The sequence below is a fragment of the Tauraco erythrolophus genome, chromosome 24, assembly GCF_009769465.1.
Source record: "Tauraco erythrolophus isolate bTauEry1 chromosome 24, bTauEry1.pri, whole genome shotgun sequence".
NCBI lineage: Eukaryota > Metazoa > Chordata > Aves > Musophagiformes > Musophagidae > Tauraco > Tauraco erythrolophus.
This window is the reverse complement of record NC_141488.1, coordinates 7,579,970-7,597,080: the sequence shown is the minus strand read 5'-3', so window position 1 is coordinate 7,597,080 and position 17,111 is coordinate 7,579,970. Positions and strand designations below refer to the sequence as shown.

The window sequence follows — 17,111 nt, the reverse complement described above, 5'->3', positions numbered from 1 at the left end:
GCAGCTGCTTCCCCCAGCACCCACCCGTCGCACGTGAGCCTTAGTCACCGCCAGCAGCTGCCCCCCGCTCCCGGGGACAAGGGCTTCTCCGCCGCGCATCCCACCCTGCCTCGATAACAGGCAGATAAGGAGAGGCCTCCCCCGCTCCCCAGACGGGAGCAGAGGCTTTGGCTCAGCCCCGCTCCAGGGTGAAACTCCTTTTGGCCTTGCAAGAAGGGGTGGGCCAGGAGTGTGGCCCCCACCTATGCCCCACGCAGCATCCTGGAGCAAACGCACCCCGTCACGCCGGGCATGGGTGCCTGCCTGCTCGCAGCATCCCATAAACCATCTTTGGGTTCACAGGGATGTGTTGACGAACAGATTCATTTTTCTGTGGGCAGTGCCCATCACAGATGCCTGCTTTTAGGATGATGTCACTGTGGGGCCAGGAGATCCCCTGCCACCCATCCTCCCTCACCTACCAGGCAAACAGGTTTCCCAAAATCCCAGCCTTCTCCTCCGGAAGCGTGTTCCTCTGACTCAGGGGACGAGGAGCGGGCAGGAAGGCTCCTTGGCAGACGGGGCAGCCCCACTCTGTGCCACTGCAGGGGTGGCCATACGCCCCGAACACCCCAGAGCCCCACACTGTGGCTAAGCCATTGTCTTCTCGTGGCCCCTGGCCATGCCACCCGCCAGCTGCTTGCCCGGCTCAGCCAGCGCAGAGGCTTCCCCGAAACTCCCAGCAGCCTCACCCGCCGGCTGACTCCCCGCCGGGGAATGCTGCGTGGCCGAACGGCTCTGGGAGCTGTGTTGCCCCGGGGGGTGACGGGGGACAGGAGCACACATGGCGCAGGAGCGTGTCCCGGTGAACGCACAAGCACAGGGGAACAGCCCTGCTCACACGCCTGCGTGGCAGAGGCTCCGAGGGGGCTGTGGGGATGCCCTGTTTCCATGGCACACAGGGACTCGGCAGAGCAGGGCTGGAGCCCCCGATGACTTGCTCTGAGGGTGCCAGGGGGTGGCTTCCAAAATCCCTTTGCCTGGCAGGGCCATGGCCCTGTGGGTCCCGGTGGGGTGGGCAGGGGGCCCAGCATGGCATCGCCCAGAGTGGATGAGCATCCTGGGGCTGCAGGACAGCCTGGCACCGGGTCCAGCCGTGCCCAGGTTCCCTCTCCCCCACCACAAAGCCAGCCTGGAGCAGGGGGCACGGTGAAGAAGGGTAACTACGGCTGTACAGGGCCCGCGGCTGCGCTCCGCCGGTGCTCACGGTGCGGGCAGCGACACAGAGGGCTCCCGGCTGCCCTGCCAGCCCGAGTCGATGGGCTTATACAACAAGAGGAGCACGGATCGATCACTCCGCTGTAGGCAGCCCCGCTGCGTCAGGGTTCCTGTGTCCAGCCCCCCCGTTCCTGCAGTGCTGGGAACAGCCGCCCTCCTTGCGCGGATGGAAAATCCGATGAGCTCATGACGAGCACCCGCCCGCCCCAGCAGCTGCGTGCCCCAGAGCTCCCCGTGCTCCTCAGCCCCGCGGCGTGGGGTGCCACACTGCCAGGCTCCCTCGGGCTGGCCTGGGGAGGGGGCTGCACCCAGGGGGCTGTTGCCTGGCCATGGCTCGAGCCCCTGCAGTGTGCCCAGCGCCTCGCCCTGATGCTGCCTGCCGGGAGCCAACGGGGTGCCGAGCACCCCAAAATCAAAGGACAATTACAGCCGCGGCTCGGCCACTGCCCCGCCAGCACGAGCCGACGCTGCGGGAGGTTGGGTGCAAACAGGGATGAGGACGGCAAACAAAGCCCACCGGCACCTCCGGGCAAAGTACCGCACCGGACACCCCATCCCACCCGCTCCCACCCCGCTCCCCACCCCTCCCTCCTCTGGCCCCAGGACTTTGCCCCCACCCCACACTGCTCCCACCGTTCTGCTCTGTGTGGGGTGCTTTCAGGGTCCCACAAGGGCCGATCTGAACCCCTGCCCCCAAAATGCTCCAGCTGACCCGCACTAGGCTATGGGGCAGAGACCCAGAAGGAATCCGAGGGCAAGAGTCTGTCCCTGCATCCTGCCGCTCTGGTGACAGCCTGTCACCAGCAACGTGCCGGGGCAGCCACCAGCCCCTGAACACCTTGCCACGGGGCCGACATCGTGGCTGGCCGCAAAGCCCCACGGCTGCAGGACAATCCCCTGTGGGTGCAGGTGACAAATGGGCCAGGGCTGGGCTGAGCCCTGCCCTGCCCTGCCGCAGCCCTCGCCTGCTCAGTAATTATCCCAGACCGCATCTGTAATTAGTGCCCTGATGTCATGGTGTCACGCCTGGGCAGCCCCACACGTTCCCCACCAGCCCCACCTTGGCCTCCGGCCCCAGGGCTGAAGGAGATCCCAGCCCTCCAACGCCGTCCCGAGGAGCTCCTGCCCAGCTCTGGCTACCCGCCAGCATCACTACTGGACCCCTGCCCCATTCCTGCCCCACAGCACCCGCGCTGCCGTAGGGCTGGATCCATCCCTCTGGCCAGTGCAGGGCTTGGCTGCTCCCACTGCAGCATCTCTGCGCCCCGGCGCAGCCAGGATCCTGCCCACTCCTCGCCGTGCTGGCACCGCCGGCTGCCTGCACGGCTGCCACCCTCCTGGGGACAGATCCTGCCTGGGCAGGAGAGGGGCCAGCCCCTGCCCTCCTGAGCCCCCCAGGGTGGGGATGAAGGCAACGCTGCCGGTTCCCCACCCCCTCGGCACGGCACAGGGAACGCGCTTGAGTGGCCCCGGCAGCTATAAATAGAGTGGGAGGCACAGGCGTGCGGCGGCTGGGGCACACGTGGGCCTGGGTGGCCACTGCCCCACAGCCGGTGTGGGGCACGGGCAGGGTGTGGGGCTGCGGGACATGGAGGAGGAGGAGGAGGAGGGTGAAAGCCCCGGGCAGGGCAGCAGCACTGCTGTCCTGCTGCAGGGAGGCACCCAGCCCTGTGCCGGGGCACGGGAGGGGAGGATGCACACAGCCGCCGCGGAGCAGCACTTTATTGCAAGGCAGACCACCGTGCTCCTGGCATGAGTGGTCACCGCGTGCCCCTTCCCTCTGCCAGCACCCCGGGCTCCCCAGCCCTGCGGCCGCTCCCACCTCTAGCACCCGCGCAGAGGCTGGGCTGTGCCCGCGACGCTGAACCGCGCGCTCAGCACCTCCGAGGGTGCCCGTGTCTGCTGGCCCGGCTGCTGCCCTCCGGCGAAGAGGGTGAAGGTGCCAGGCTCGAGGCGCCAGTCCTGCGCCCAGACGGCGCGCTGCTCGGCTGCCACCTGGAAGAGCAGCTTGGTCTCCCGGCCAGCCGGCACAGCCACGCGGCGGAAAGCCACCAGCTGCCAGTGAGGCACTGGCACAGACGACTGCTCCCACCGCAGGTACAGCTGCACCACCTGCCCGGAGGGACGGGAGTCAGAGCCAACGGGACCCCCCAGCTGCCCCACTGGCAGAGGGACCCCAGCTGCATCCATACCCCCACGGCCGCATCGGTGTGGCGTGGCTGCGCTCACCTCTTCGCCATCCCGCTGCCCTGTGTTCTCCAGCACCACAGACACAGAGAGGTTGGCACAGATGGGCAGCACCAGGGGACTGAGCACCAGGTCCCGGTAGTGGAAGGTGGTGTAGGACAGCCCATACCCAAAGGGGTAGAGCGGGGCCTCCTGCCCGTAGTACCGGTACGTCCGCCCCTCCATGGTGTAGTTCTCCATCGGTGGCACCTGCAGCACACAAGGCCAGTGGAGCAGGGCAGGGCCGGGCGGGCACGGTCAAGCATCAGCCCTGCATCCCGCAGCTCTCCCGGCACCCGAGGCAGGGAAGGGCCATGAGCGCCACCGGTTGCCCCAGCCTTACCTGGTGCATGCCCGCAGGCCACGTGGCCGGCAGCCTGCCAGCTGGGTTCGCCCCTACCTCACCCAGCAGGACCCTGGTGATGGCGAGGCCGGTGGCCTGGGCAGGGAAGAAGCATGCCAGGATGGCCCCCACACCCTCGTGCGCTTGCGCCCAGCTCACGTCCAGGGGCCCCGCGTTGAACAGCAGCAGGATGACGGGGCGCCCGGCGGCTGCAGGGAGATGGCTGTCACCAAGAGCCCCGTGCCAGCGCTGCTTGGACGTCTCCAGGGTGCCCCATGGACGGGGAATGCCTTGGGGGGTTGTGGTCGCCCTGCCTGTGCCCCAGCCCATCCCCACCCGCTCTGGGCTGGCCCTGACCCCTGGGACAGCAGCCAGTCCCCAGGTGCCAGTGCGCTGCCCCAGAGAGGAGCCAAGCCCTGCAGAGCCCCTACCCGCCTGCACGGCGTCCTGCAGCAGCTCCAGCTGGTGGCCTGGCAGGGACAGATCCCTCCGGTCCTTTGCCTCCGTCTCCACATCCGTCCCTGCACATGGGGACAGCCAAGGGACAGCCCCTTACCCCCCACCTGGGGCACTGACCGCCTCGGGGGGCGATGGGGACCCGTTCCTCGGGGGGCACTCTCCGTCCCCAGGCAGTGCCCACCCAGTGCCCTCCCCGTTCCTACCTACCTGTCCCCAGGCAGACCACCACCACGTCAGCTGCCCCTACCACAGCTGCCACCTCTGCCCGCGAGTACTGCTGGCACTGTGGCTCGCGGCAGCCTGCTGCAAAACTGACGTTGGCCAGCAGCATCTCCAACCCTCTCCTACACCAGGGAAGAGCAGAGGGCACGGGGGCTGCTGTGCCACAGGACTGAGGCACCTTGGGGATGCCCCTCCTTGCCCCAGCCCCCAGCAAAGGGTCGAGTGGCTCCAGCAGCAGCCCCAGGCAGTGCCCAGGACCAGGGGACGGACGGCAGCACCGTGCTGTCTCACCGGGGAGTGTAGATGTACCGCGGCTCTGGCACCGGTGCGTAGTCCCCGAACAGCACCCGAGGGTTGTCGGCGAAGGGACCCACCACCTGCAGAGGGCAGAGGGGTGAGGGTGGACACCAGCTTCCCTGTGCCACGCAGCCTGTGGCTTTCTAAAGAAGGGGACACCTGCGTGCCCGGGTTACAGAGTCAGCAGCCCCTGGGTCACCATGTCCCCCTGCCCGCCTCCGTGCACGGCGCTCACGGCAAGGCGCTTGCCAGGCAGGTCCCGGGCCTGGAGGGGCAGCGTCCCCCGCACGTTCTTCAGCAGCACGAAGCTCTTAACAGCAGCTTCCAGCGAGAGGTTGCGGTGCTCGGGGCTCTGCACGGCGCTCAGGTCCAGGGTGCTGTAGGGGTTCATGGCCGGGGGGTCGAACTCCCCCAGCCGCATCCGCGTGTAGAAAAGGGGCCGGACCCGGTCGCGAAGCATCTGCGAAGATCCCAACACCAAAACCTCGGTTGTGCTTGGCAGGGGCACCCCCGGCCCCCTGCCTGCACCCCCGGCCCCGTCTCTCTGCTCACCTGCAGCGTGATGTTGCCCATGGCCAGAGCCTGAGAGATGTGCATGAAGACGTTGTTCCTCTTGAGGCCGGAGAGCTCCAGGTTGCAGCCAGCGTTCATCGAGGCTGCCGTGTCAGAGAGAAGGGAAACCACCCATCACAGCTCCGTGGTGCCCGGGGAACCCACGCCCGTCCCACAAGCTCACCGACTGCCGTCTCCAGGAAGGTGCGCGTGTAGTGGTGCCCCAGCATGATGAGCTCCAGGGCCCCCTCGTCGCTCACCACGTAGCCCTCGAACCCCCACTCACCACGCAGGATGTCCGTCAGCAGCTTCTTGTTGGCACAGGCGGGAACACCATTGATCCTGTCGGAGAGGGGATGGGGCAGCCTGGCCAGCCGGGCACCAGCCAGCCCGCCAGCAGCCCCTCTCGCACAGCCCCCGCCGCGCTTGGTACCTGTTGTAGCTGCACATGAAGCTGTAGGAGCCGGCGCGCACGCACGCCTGGAACTGGGGCAGGAAGGTGGTGCGCCAGTCCCGCTCCAGCACCTGCCACAGCACAGAGGGGTCAGCGCCCGGGGGGCCACCTGCCATCCTGCGGCCCCACCGCGCTCACCTTGGCGTCGAAGCTGAACCTGGAGACAGGGATGTTCTCGGGGCCCCCGTGCACACTGAGGTGCTTGCAGCCCGCGCTGGCCTTGACGTAGCGGGGGTGCTGGCCCTGCAGCCCCTGCACGAAGCTGCGGGCCAGCTCCCCGCTCAGGAACGGGTCCTCCCCGTAGGTCTCCTGGCCGGGGCACAAGCGGGTCACTGCTGGCACACCCAGACCCGCGCCCCTGCAGCCAGCACCCTGGGGAGCTGTGGCCACCCTCCAGCTGGTCAGCCACGGCCCTGTGCGGGCTGATCCCGGCCCAGGGTCACCCTCTTCCCGACGCTGGCACCTGGTTCCTGCCCCACAGCGGGTGCCTCATGATGTTGAGGACAGGGCTGAAGCAGCTGAGTCCCGTGTGGTCACCGTAGCGGCCGGCGGCGACGAAGTCGTTGTGTTTGGCTCTCACCTCGGTGGCGGTGGCATTGGCCACCCGGTAAATGAGCTCCGGGCTGCGGCGGGAGCGTGGGAGTGTCAGGGGACGAGGGGGGCCCCATCCCGCAGGGTCCCGTTCCCGGTGCATCCCGGGCACCCCATCACCAGTGCCGGTACCTGAAGGCGGCGGCGAGCCCCAGTGCCTGGGGAAAAGCCGTGGCCCAGCCGGGCGCCTCCGCGTCGCCCCGCAGACACTCTGTGTTCCAGTTGTAGGGCGCGATGCCCAGCCGCGGGATGGGGGGCGCGGGGCCGTTCCACAGCGAGCCCCCCCTCGCCACCTGCAGCACCAGCTCGGCGGGGCTCAGCCGGCCCAGCAGGTCGTCGAGGCGGCGGTGCCAGGGCAGCGCCGGGTCCTGGAAGGGGAAGGGCTGCGCCCGCCCCGGCCCGGCGCCCAGCACCGCGCACAGCAGCACGGCGGCGGCCCGGAGCCCCGCCAGCCCCGCCACGGCCGCTCCCGGGGCCGCCGTGCTCCGGCGGGAGGGCAGAGGGCCGGCTCGGCGCGGCATGGCTCGGTACGGCACGGCTCGGTTCCTGGGATCAGCCCGTCCCGTTCCCGGCGCCCAGAGGCCACGGGGATGGGCGCAGCGGGGCGGGGCGCGCTGCGGCTCGGCCCTCCGCCCGCCGGACGGGGCGGGGCGGGGCGGGACGGGACGGAGGATCACGGGGCAGGGGGTCCCGGGGCACTGCCGGCCCCGGGGGCACTGCCGGACCTGGCCGCGCTCCCCGCTGCCCGGGGAGGCGTCAGGAGGCGGCGGCGCCGGACGAGCCTCAGCCGCCTCCCCCGACAGAGCCGGCGCGGGGGCCCGTGTACCGGGATCTGTGTTCGGGGGGTGGCGAGGCCCGGCCAGCGGCACCGGAGCGCCATGCAACGTGCAGCCGGGCCCGGGCTCCTGTCCCGTGGCTTCCCGTGGTTCCCACTCCCGCCTCCGAGCACCTCCCGGCGCGGGCACGCCGGCGAGCAGGAACCGGCAGAGCCGCCCGGCGCCGCCAAACCGGCTCCCGGGGGCGGCCCGGCTGCAGCGGGGCTGGCAGGGCTGGCAGGGCTGGCAGGGCACGGCCCCTGCTCGGGGCTGCGAGGCAGAAGTTGCCCCACCGCTGCTCCTGTGGCAGAGCTGGGACCCGGGGCAACGAGGGGAAGGGCCTTCGCCAGCACGTTGTGCTTTAACGAGAGCCACGGAGTGTGATGCCAGTGCAGGTCCCCTGTGTGCCCCTCCAGTGCCCGGCCAGCTCAGCACGGTGGGACGCTGCCAGAGACCCATGCGGTGACCGGGGACACGGTACCTGCAGTGGCCACCTGCGCACGGGAGCCGCTGCGGTGGCCGTGGTTGCACTTGTGGTGCCCGCGGGCCGAGGCTGCTGGTCCTCCCAGCCGTGCCAGCCTGGGGACACAGCGCGGGGCTGGGTGGTGGCTTTGGTGTGAGTGTGGCGGCAGGGCTGCGGCCCGGCCAGGTGACTCGCCAGCCAGCGAGGGCTGGCACTGCATGACCTGGAGTGGCACGTGCGGCTCGGGCAGCTCCCCGGCACACGGCGATGTTTGCTCTGCGGCTTTCTCAAACGGCCGTGCCCACAAGGCAAGCAGCACGGTGACAGTCGCGGTTTGGCTCGGCACCAGCGCCCATGGAGACCTGTGTCTGAGTGTGGGTGAGCTTGGTGGCCACCTGGCTCAGGAGGCTCGTGCCCACCTCCAGCATCATGGGGTTGCGCACCGCGTGCCCCGGGATCTGCATTGCCCCCGCCTTTGGGCTCCCCTGGATGCAGTTCTCCAGCTGGGAGGTGCACCCAGCGTGGCAGGAGAGCATGAAACAGCCGTTTGCCCGCTGGTGCTGGGATGGGATTGGGAGCAGGAGGGGAGCCAGCTCACGGGCTGCTCCCCTGCGCTTCCGGGCTGGGAGACGGGCAGCACAGACATCTCAGCCTCTCTGGCACTGTGTTCTGCTCCTGCTAGGGATGGAGGCAACGCTGGTGGTTCTCCCCGCCCGAATCGACCGTGCCAAGAGCTGGTATCAGGCCCAGGGGCTCACAGCCCGCCCGCAGCCGAGCGAGCGCAGCCTGCACCGTCCCGGGAACGTAGCCATGTAAGGCAATGCCAGCGGGTCGGCCCCAGCGCTCCCAGCACTGCTGCTCGGCGGTGACAGGGAGCCATCGCCCAGTTGCTGGGTTCCTGAGCAGCTGGCGGGTAGGGGGGGGTGGGTGTCCCACTAACGGCTTCCTCTGCGCCCACAACACATCCTCCCACCCGGCACGCAGCCTCCACTGCACTGCCCAGCTCGAGCCACCCTTGGGCACGGGGCAGCAGTTGGCACTCGCTCAGTGACGCGTCTGCAACACAGACATACCCGAATAACCCGCTGCCAGGCAGCGCCCATCCGGGAGCAGGGACGGGTGCTCCCACGGCTGCACCGGCTGGGGAAGGCCGGGGGAAGCTCGGTTGTTCCAGTAAACGTTCACACGGTTTCATGGAGCCTCGAGCCGGGCTGGTTTCTGCGACAACCCCGTCCGCTGCCGCGTCTGGTTCTCACAGGCGTGAGGTGTGGAGACCCTGTGCCAAGTGGTGCCCGTTCCCACCCCGGGGCTCCGAGCTGGCCTGACCCTGCCCTGCCCGCCCGGGGTTCGCCCCGGCGACACCGGCTGCCTTTGCCCCGGGAACCAGCTCCTGCCGAGACACCGGGGCCGGGCACAGGATGCACCGGCCCGGGCACGCCGGGAAGGGAGCCCTTCTCCCGGGCAGGCCCTTGCTCTGACAACGGCCCTTTCCGTGAGGAGCTGCTCAGCCAGCAAAGCCGCTCGCTGCCGATCCCGGTGCTGCCGGGCCCCCCCGGTGCTGCCGGGACCCCGCGGGCGCTGCTGCAGGCGGCGCAGCGACGGCCGCCGTCCCGCCTTCCCGCCGGAACGGTCGCAGGGAGCGCTCCCCGGCCGGGCAGGGGCCACCCGCTCCCGCAGACGCGCGGGGCCGGGGCCGGGGCCGCCCGCAGCGCCCCGGGGCCGGCGGAAACGCCGCTCTCGGCGGGCGGAGGCGCCCCCTGGCGGCGCACGCGCGGCCCCTCGCCCCGCCCACCCCGGGTCAGGTGACCCGCCCCGCACGCCGTGATTCGTAGGCGCCTCTTCGTCACGTGAAACAGGGCGCGCCTCCGCCCGCCGCTGCGCATGCGCGCAGTGCGAGCGCGTTGCACTCTGGGGCGCGTAGTTTCGCGGCGCGGGGGCGGCGGGGGCGGCAGCGCGGCGCGGACTGCGAGTCCCGTCGTGCCGCGCGGCGCGGAGCGGAGCGGAGCGGGAGGCGGCCGGGCCGGGCCGGGAGCGCAGCGGGCCGGGCAGGATGTCGCGCCAGGCCGGCCGCGGCACCGAGAGCAAGAAAATGGTAACGGCGGGGCCGCGGCACCGAGCGCGCCCCGGAGCGCCCCCGCGCCGCCCGCCCGCGGGGCGCGGGCCCGGGGCGGGGGTGGCGGAGGCCCAGCCCGGCTGTCCGGTCGAGGCCCGCGGCGGAGCCCGGCTCTGCCCGCCTGCCGCTGGGCCGCGCTGCCCGTCCCCGGTTGGCGGGGAGGGCTCGGCGGGACCTGCCCCCTCCCTCCGCCCTTCCATCCCGCCCCCGGGGCCCGGGGCGCGGAGCGACCCGCACGGCGGGAGCTTTGAACGGAGCCCTGACGTGTCCGGTACCGGCGGCGGTGCCTAACGGGAGCTCCCGTCCCCCACACCGCGGGGAGCCGGGCAGCCCACTGCCGCGTGCCGGGATGAGGCCGGACGGGAGCGGGACGCTCCTGGTTACGGAGATTCGCGGTCAGAGCCGACGCTGTTCTCGCCTTTCTCTCCTCTGACCCCGGTCCGTGTTACCGGTCCGGCGGCGCGAGGAGCGAACGGGACACGGAACAAAACTGCAGAGCTGAGATCTAATTCTGGGTCAAAACAGATCGAATCGGTCAATTTCTGATGCAATGTCAGTATTGGAAAGCACGTAATAAATAAAAATCTGGGGTTTCCCCCTCTTTGGCCACGGCGCCGGGCTGGGTCCGGCTCAGCGGAGGCCAGGCAGTGGTTTTGGTACAAGGAATTGTGTCACTCCGTCGGGATTCCGATGGGTTTGCAGCCCCAGAACTTTGTGTGGTATCGAGACTGTACGCCAGTCTGCAACAAGAAAACATAAACACTGGAAAAGTGTTGGGCACTTCGATTCCATTAGATTGACCGAAAATGGAGAATTCGTTTCCAAATATGAATGTAGAAGTTTGCTTTGTTACAACAGTCTGCAGTGACCTGACTGACAGCGTCCCAGGCGATGACTGTGGCCGGCACTGGTTTGCACACTTCGGGGCTGGTAACAGTAGGTGACGGCTGCGTGGCTTTGCACAGTAGATGACAGCATCCTGGACTGGGAACAGCTGGATTCCCTCCATCCATTCACCCCCTACTCTCCAGCTGCCAAGCCCTGTCTTGACTAAAATTACTGAAATCCTTCGAAATAGCGTAACCTGCTTTGCATGCTGGCTAAATTCTCTGCCAAATGTCTGACGCTGCCAGTGGAGCTGAAGGAGATTTCCGCCTTGTCTTCCCCTCTTGAGCGAGGTGAACTCGTGCAACCTTTGTCTTTCCGAGATGGTAGTAAGTAAAATACCCAAAGAATGTGTAAATTCTTTAGATGTAAAATTGGGCAAAAGAACCAAGGAGCCTGACTGTTTCTTTTCACCTGCTAAAGCCTGTTGGCCACCGACTGCTGTCGGCCTCATGAATCACAATGACGAGGTGGAATTCCCTGTGTCTGCTGGCAAGCTCAGTTTCTGTTAGTTGAATGTTGGCTGTTTGGGAGCGATTCCTCCTCCTGTTTGTCTTGGCTTTGTGTAATCTGGTTCAGAATGAAGTGGATCAGTGCTGTCACTTAACTCTGATGTTGTTTGTCTCTTTTCCCTTCCTGCCTGCCTGCTGCTTTCATTCTGTAGTATTGGTACTTGCCATTCATTTCACCTTCTGCATCTATGCACCTCATGGTAGGTGATAGGCTTTTAATCTGAGATTAGATTCTCTGTAACGTTCCTGAATGCTGCAATTGAAAGCAGAAATAAATTACGATGGTGTATTTCCTGAAAACACTTCCATCAGGTTCTGTGGAAAGCTAAAACCTACCGTAGCTTTTTGTTTTGCAGCCTTTAATGACGGTGTAGTCACTGGTCTGGCTGAGTGGCTCCCAGGAAAACACACTTTGGCAGTTACTTCGGGTTGAGGATGGTGATGGTGGTGGCTGGGAGAGAAGACCTCCTCCCTTTCTGTGTTCTACAAATCTGGCATCTGTGCAAAGAAAGCCCGAGTAACTTTGATCCCAGCCAGGCACAGAAAGCAGATGCGCACGACACAGATCTGCTGACCTGACCTGAAATCATCCTCGCTCTTCCTCTTCTGGGTCTGAGGAGTTGATTTTAGTGTACGAAACAAATTATGTGCCTAGATAACTTCCTAGGGACCAGATGAGCATTGTTTTTTTCTTGGTAGCAGAATGCAGTAAATCTGTGAATGGGCGAGTGGTTTTTGTCCTGTTGAAAGGACCAGAAATGGAGCCCAGCGAGTGTTGCCCGTTTGCAGCGCGTACAGGAAACACGGAGAACAGCCGCAGTTTGAGCCAGTCTGCACCCCTGGCGCAGTGGTCCCTGGCAGCAGCACGTTTAGCAGGTGGTCAGTGGCACAGAAATGACCTGGAGGTGTCATCCCAGTTGTCTGGGGTTGTGTTGAAGCAGAGAGATGCTAACTGGCAGCTGAGACTTGCTAAGAACAGCTACGGAGTGTGAGCAGCTCCTGGCTCACCTCTTCAGGTCAGCTCCGGGACGCCGTAATGGGAATTGCTGTGTGTGTGTGGGGAGAGGGAGAGAAAGTGCGTGCTCAGTCGTTCCTCATCAAAGAGTATTTCTCTTTCCAAGGAAACTGAAGTTGCTTTGCCAAAATATGAACTGGGATCTCTCCCTATTAAGCAGCAAATTCCTTTGAGACAGCAGGTTTCTGTTCCCCCTCTCCGGGCCAACGGAAGCAGCGCTGGACACAGACGCAGCAGTGCTCAGTCACTTTTCTCTTTGGCTTGTGCTAAATCCCTTCTGCCTCTCTCTAGAACTCGGAGCTCTTCACGCTGACGTACGGCGCCCTGGTCACCCAGCTGTGCAAGGACTACGAGAACGACGAGGACGTCAACAAGCAGCTTGACAAAATGTAAGTGGATCTGCTGCAGGGGAGCCTTGGGGCAGTTCGGGCTCACAGTCTGGCACGTCTGTGTGCTGCACTAAGAATAGAAGCCTGGCAGACCGAATTTTATTTAATACTGGTATTTCTGAGTTAATTTTCCTTCTTCCACTGTCTTGTTTTATAAAAGTTGACGGTCTTTCTAAAGCTACACTGTTCCCACTCAATAACTGTTGCTCCTGGGTACATTCACAGGGGTTACAACATCGGTGTTCGGCTAATAGAGGACTTCCTGGCCCGGTCCAATGTCGGAAGGTGCCATGATTTCCGTGAAACTGCGGATGTTATTGCAAAGGTAATGGTCAAAGCGCAGCTCTATCAGGTTTGTCATGGTTCTGCATGTGAGGATGGAGTATTTGCTACTCACAAGCCTGTTCTGAGAGTTTGACTGAGATATTGGGGAGGAAAAAGAGAGAATTAGATCCCTGACTACTGCTGACTGGTGGGAACTGGGAGAAAGGAGCAGTGTTTTCAAAACCCTTTAGTAATCTTAGGAAGATCAAAGCTGTGCTGTTGCTTCATGGGGCGCATTCTTGTCCATACTCTGTTTGACACAACAGATAGCGTTTAAAATGTACCTGGGCATCACTCCGAGCATCACCAACTGGAGTCCTGGAGGCGATGAGTTCTCCCTGATCTTGGAAAATAACCCCTTGGTGGACTTTGTTGAGCTCCCTGACAACCACTCATCTCTCATCTATTCCAACCTGCTGTGTGGAGTGCTGCGAGGTGCCCTGGAAATGGTGAGCCAACATCTCTTTTCCAGTGAGATAGGTGTGTGAATAACCAAGGCATCAGGAGATACTTCAATGTCTGGTCTGTGTTTGTGACTTACGTGTTTGCTTTGCACTTGAGAAATTCATTCCCAGGAGAAGAGCAGAGCTACAGGCATGCTGGGCTGCCGTTGCCTACGGCAGCTGCGAGTCCCAGAGGTGCTGCCCGAGCCCCTTCATCTTATGAGCCAAGTACAGGCACCAGTATCTCCCTGAATTTTTACAAGGCTTCAAAATCCTCGCCTTGTAACTGCTATTGAGCCCTACTTGGGAGTTTGCTGGAACAAGAGAACAGCTGTGTCTCAAATGTAGAAGTCTGTATTTAGGCTTGATTATCTTGCTCTGCTGAAATTTTTGAAGAACATACACGGAGCAGCAGGATGTGTAACCCTGAGCTGTAGGGTTAGTTGGGCTCTGATCTCTGCAGGGAGTCCTGGTTATGCTGCAGGAGGTATTTTTGCAGAGGTAAGGTGCCTGCTGTCCACCATGTAGGCCACAGTGTACAAGGAGAATATGATACTGGAAAATCATGAGTGCTTCCCTAGAGCTCTGCCTTGTATGTCGTGCCCTCAGAGTCCTTAAACTGGTGCTTCACGGTCAGGTGGTTCCTAGAGAAGCTGCTGTGACAAGGGAGATAACAGCTCCTCTGTTTCCTCTACCATCACCCAGGTTCAGATGGCCGTAGATGTAAAATTTGTCCAGGACACACTGAAGGGTGACAGCGTCACAGAAATAAGAATGAAGTTCATCAGGCGGATTGAAGACAATCTTCCAGCTGGTGAAGAGTGAATCGCAGCCCAGTCTCCCTTTGGGACTGGAGGGGACCAGCTGGTGTTGCCCATTAGCTTTCATCACAGATCCGTAGGGATGTAGTGCTTTCATCACAGATCTGTAGGGATGTAGTGCCCCTGTGCATTCAGACTGACTCACGGACTATTTAAGATGTAATTATATTCTTCTACTGTTACTTCCATCTTCTGTAGAAGACAGTTGTCTGGTTGCTGTTTATTTCACAGGTTCATTCTGAAGCTTTTTCATAAGGTGATGTCTTTTTCCTATTCCCCTGGGGACTCTTTCTACGCTCAGTTTCTAATTGTGACGTTTGGTTGGGCGAGAACTACTGCTGAAACTCCAGAAGAGCTCCACTCTGCAAATCTGAATCCATGTTTTATTACCAGAACTGGAGACCAAACTGTGAGAGCCCACTGATTTCCTGTTAAATGCTGTCCTTAAAAAGTGTTTAAAATCCATTTGGAGATAAGTGCGTAGTATTTCTGTAGAGCAAACTGGCTTACTGCATTTAATTCTGGAATTGCTAGCAAGATGCAAGCTTGATACCAAGGGGTGACGTGGGAGAGGTTTGGGTGCTGGCACCCGTTCAGGGAGGCTCCTTTTCTCAGAGGGCAGTGGCATCACGTGGCACTGGCAGGTGCAGGAGGTTCCTGTGGCCTTTCTGCAGTTTCTTTTCCCCAGCATCTCACGACTCCCTCTTGGAAAGGGAGGAGCATTTACCTGCGGTGGAGCAGCAGAGAATATTTTTGGTGGAGAAGAGGAAAGAGGCTGAAATGCCATCAGCATTCTCCAGTGCACGGCCCAGGGACAGCGAGGCAAGTCCACGGAATGAAAACCAAAACTTAAGGCCTGGGAGGTGTGAAATGCATTTCGGCAAGTAGAGCCTGTGCTCCCGTTGCGGTGTAGGAGCGCTGCGCGGGCGGAGGTGGTGCTGGGCTGTGTTCTCACAGATGTTCAGGCTACAACACAATTTCCCACGTTACCTAAATCGGCCAGCTCTGGCAGTCTGCAGCACCTGCTGCTCTGTGAAATAAATACACAAAGTGGTGTTTAAAAGCAAGATGTGGGGAAATCAGCGTCCTCTGCCATCCTGTTCAGCCAGAAAACGCGGTCAGGCATGCAGTTCTCAAATCACTTTGCATAGCATGAAGGTGCAGATCCACAGGGATAATTAGGAGCGTCGAGTTGATAGCGCTGACTCGCTTCCACGGGAGCTGGCGGCTCAGATACCGTGGTGGGTTTGTGCCTGAGTGCAAGGTGAGCGAGCAAGAACGCTGCCGCTTGTGCTGCCGTTCGTTTAGGTTCTCCGGACGAACATTGGGCCATCTGGATGCTGGATGGCGCACCCTGTCCTCTTTTTGCCCAAATGAGTCCCTTTGGTGGCAGGGTTTGGCTGCCCGGTGGGATGCGTGTCCCGGGACGGGGCAGTGAGTCCTGCAAAAGCGGTGGAAGGATGACATTGAGCAGCAGCAGCGGTGGCTGGTGTGTTTTGGTGGCGGAGGTGCCGCCTGCTGGTGTTGCAGAGATGAAGAAGATCCGTTGTTTCTCATCGTTGACCGTCATAAGTCATTTTAGGGCTGCATTTTAAAAGCAATTGCATTAAAAGAATCTTGATGTCAACTCTTTGGCTTCCTCTTGCTTTTTTTCTTGGTGCCGCGGGTGCTGGTGTGGGGCGGCGTCTGAAGGGGGCTGGCAGGGTGACAGCAGTGCCCAACTAAGAATGCCTGGCTGCCGATGCCACTCTTCAGAGCACAGAGGGATTGTGGCAGGGGTGGGACACGGGGGCTGATGGGCAGCGCTGGGAAACCAGACAGTGCGTGTTTGCTTGCTGGAGGAGCAGCCCTTTTCTGCTGGGACTCGCCGGCCCGAGGCATTCTGCTGCAGGGAGAGCTGAGACGGGCTGCCTGCGGCCATTCATAGCAGCAAAAAAGCACCTTGGGGGGCATCTGTGCCCCCCTGTGCCAGCTCAGTGCTGGGGCTGCCCCTCGACTGTTGTCAGCCACGTGGTGCCATGGCCAGGAGCACACAGGCGAGGAACGGGAAGTGCTGGCTCTCCAGGCAGGAATTCGCGTCTCTCTTGCTCCTATAAAGGGTGTAAACGCTCCCCAGGAGCCTGCGGCGTAAGGGAGCTGCCCCACGGCGTGGCAGTGGGCATCCCCCCTGCTCGGGGGGAGCACCCTGCAGCCTCGCTCAGCCCCGGGCACTGAGCACCCCCAGGGCTGCACCCTGGCCACTGCCAGCCCTGAGGATGGGGAAGCCACGGCTTTTGCCATAAAGTGGCTTTTCCTCTCTGGCTGGAGCTGGCGAGCGTCACGCGTCGCCTGCCCGGGCGGCAGCAGGAGCCGGGCTTTGGCAGCCCCACACAGCCCCAACGCATCCCGGGTCCTGAGGCAGCCTCCGGGCAGCGGCTGCCCCTGGGGATTGTGTCCGAGGGGGGCTGGGGAGAGGGGGGGCCTGTGCCCTTGTGGATGGCACAGCTAAAGGGGGTTACTTTACAATGGCGAGCTCGTGCCGGGTCCTTTTCCATCCTTCAGCAAGCAACGGAACGCGCTCACCCCCCAGGAACAGTGGGTCCTGGGCTCCCGCCGCCAGCCCCCTGGGAATCACGGAGTTGTGCAGTAATTTGCTCGGGCGACTGGGTCAAAACCAGTCCAGACCCTCTGGAAGAACAAAAAGCAAAAACTGCATTAAGTAAATTAAAAGTGTCTACTACCGAGTAGCTCACTGTAGACAAGGGAGAATATGCAAAAAGCTCGTTTGAAACCTACTAAATATTACCATGTGCTGTTTATAGGAAACAAATGGGGAAAGGCATGCTGCATCAATAAAACCCTGAACATGGCTGGAGTTGGACTAAAGCCTTTCCCCGGCTCTAGGTTATTGAATACCCGCCGCTTTCATGTAGTGCCAGGCCTGACCCCTG

At 62.9% G+C, this 17,111-nt stretch overlaps 2 protein-coding genes across 5 annotated transcripts; one reads left to right on the top strand and one right to left on the bottom strand.

Moving 5' to 3' along the window:
- Positions 1-3,081: 3,081 nt before the first annotated feature.
- Positions 3,082-9,562, bottom strand: LOC147527135 (uncharacterized). The gene is made up of 15 exons (XM_086625909.1): positions 9,104-9,562; positions 8,042-8,182; positions 6,534-7,528; positions 6,274-6,433; positions 5,949-6,119; positions 5,790-5,881; positions 5,541-5,698; positions 5,357-5,460; positions 5,040-5,264; positions 4,799-4,884; positions 4,493-4,629; positions 4,258-4,347; positions 3,827-4,035; positions 3,487-3,693; positions 3,082-3,369 (listed from the first exon to the last, which is right to left on the bottom strand). The coding sequence occupies exons 1-15, from the start codon at positions 9,560-9,562 to the stop codon at positions 3,082-3,084; spliced, it is 3,522 nt and encodes a 1,173-aa protein (XP_086482035.1).
- A 149-nt stretch (positions 9,563-9,711) lies between these two features.
- TRAPPC3 (trafficking protein particle complex subunit 3) lies at positions 9,712-15,793 on the top strand. 4 transcript variants are annotated; one of them, XM_086626172.1, is made up of 6 exons: positions 9,712-9,771; positions 11,342-11,389; positions 12,496-12,593; positions 12,819-12,918; positions 13,184-13,366; positions 14,066-15,793. In XM_086626172.1, the coding sequence occupies exons 1-6, from the start codon at positions 9,730-9,732 to the stop codon at positions 14,183-14,185; spliced, it is 591 nt and encodes a 196-aa protein (XP_086482298.1). In that variant the 5' UTR covers positions 9,712-9,729; the 3' UTR covers positions 14,186-15,793. The 4 variants fall into 4 exon arrangements, with proteins under 4 accessions (XP_086482298.1, XP_086482300.1, XP_086482299.1 ...); XM_086626174.1 differs by lacking the exon at positions 11,342-11,389; XM_086626173.1 differs by lacking the exon at positions 11,342-11,389 and having other exon boundaries at positions 12,795-12,918.
- Positions 15,794-17,111: the final 1,318 nt, after the last annotated feature.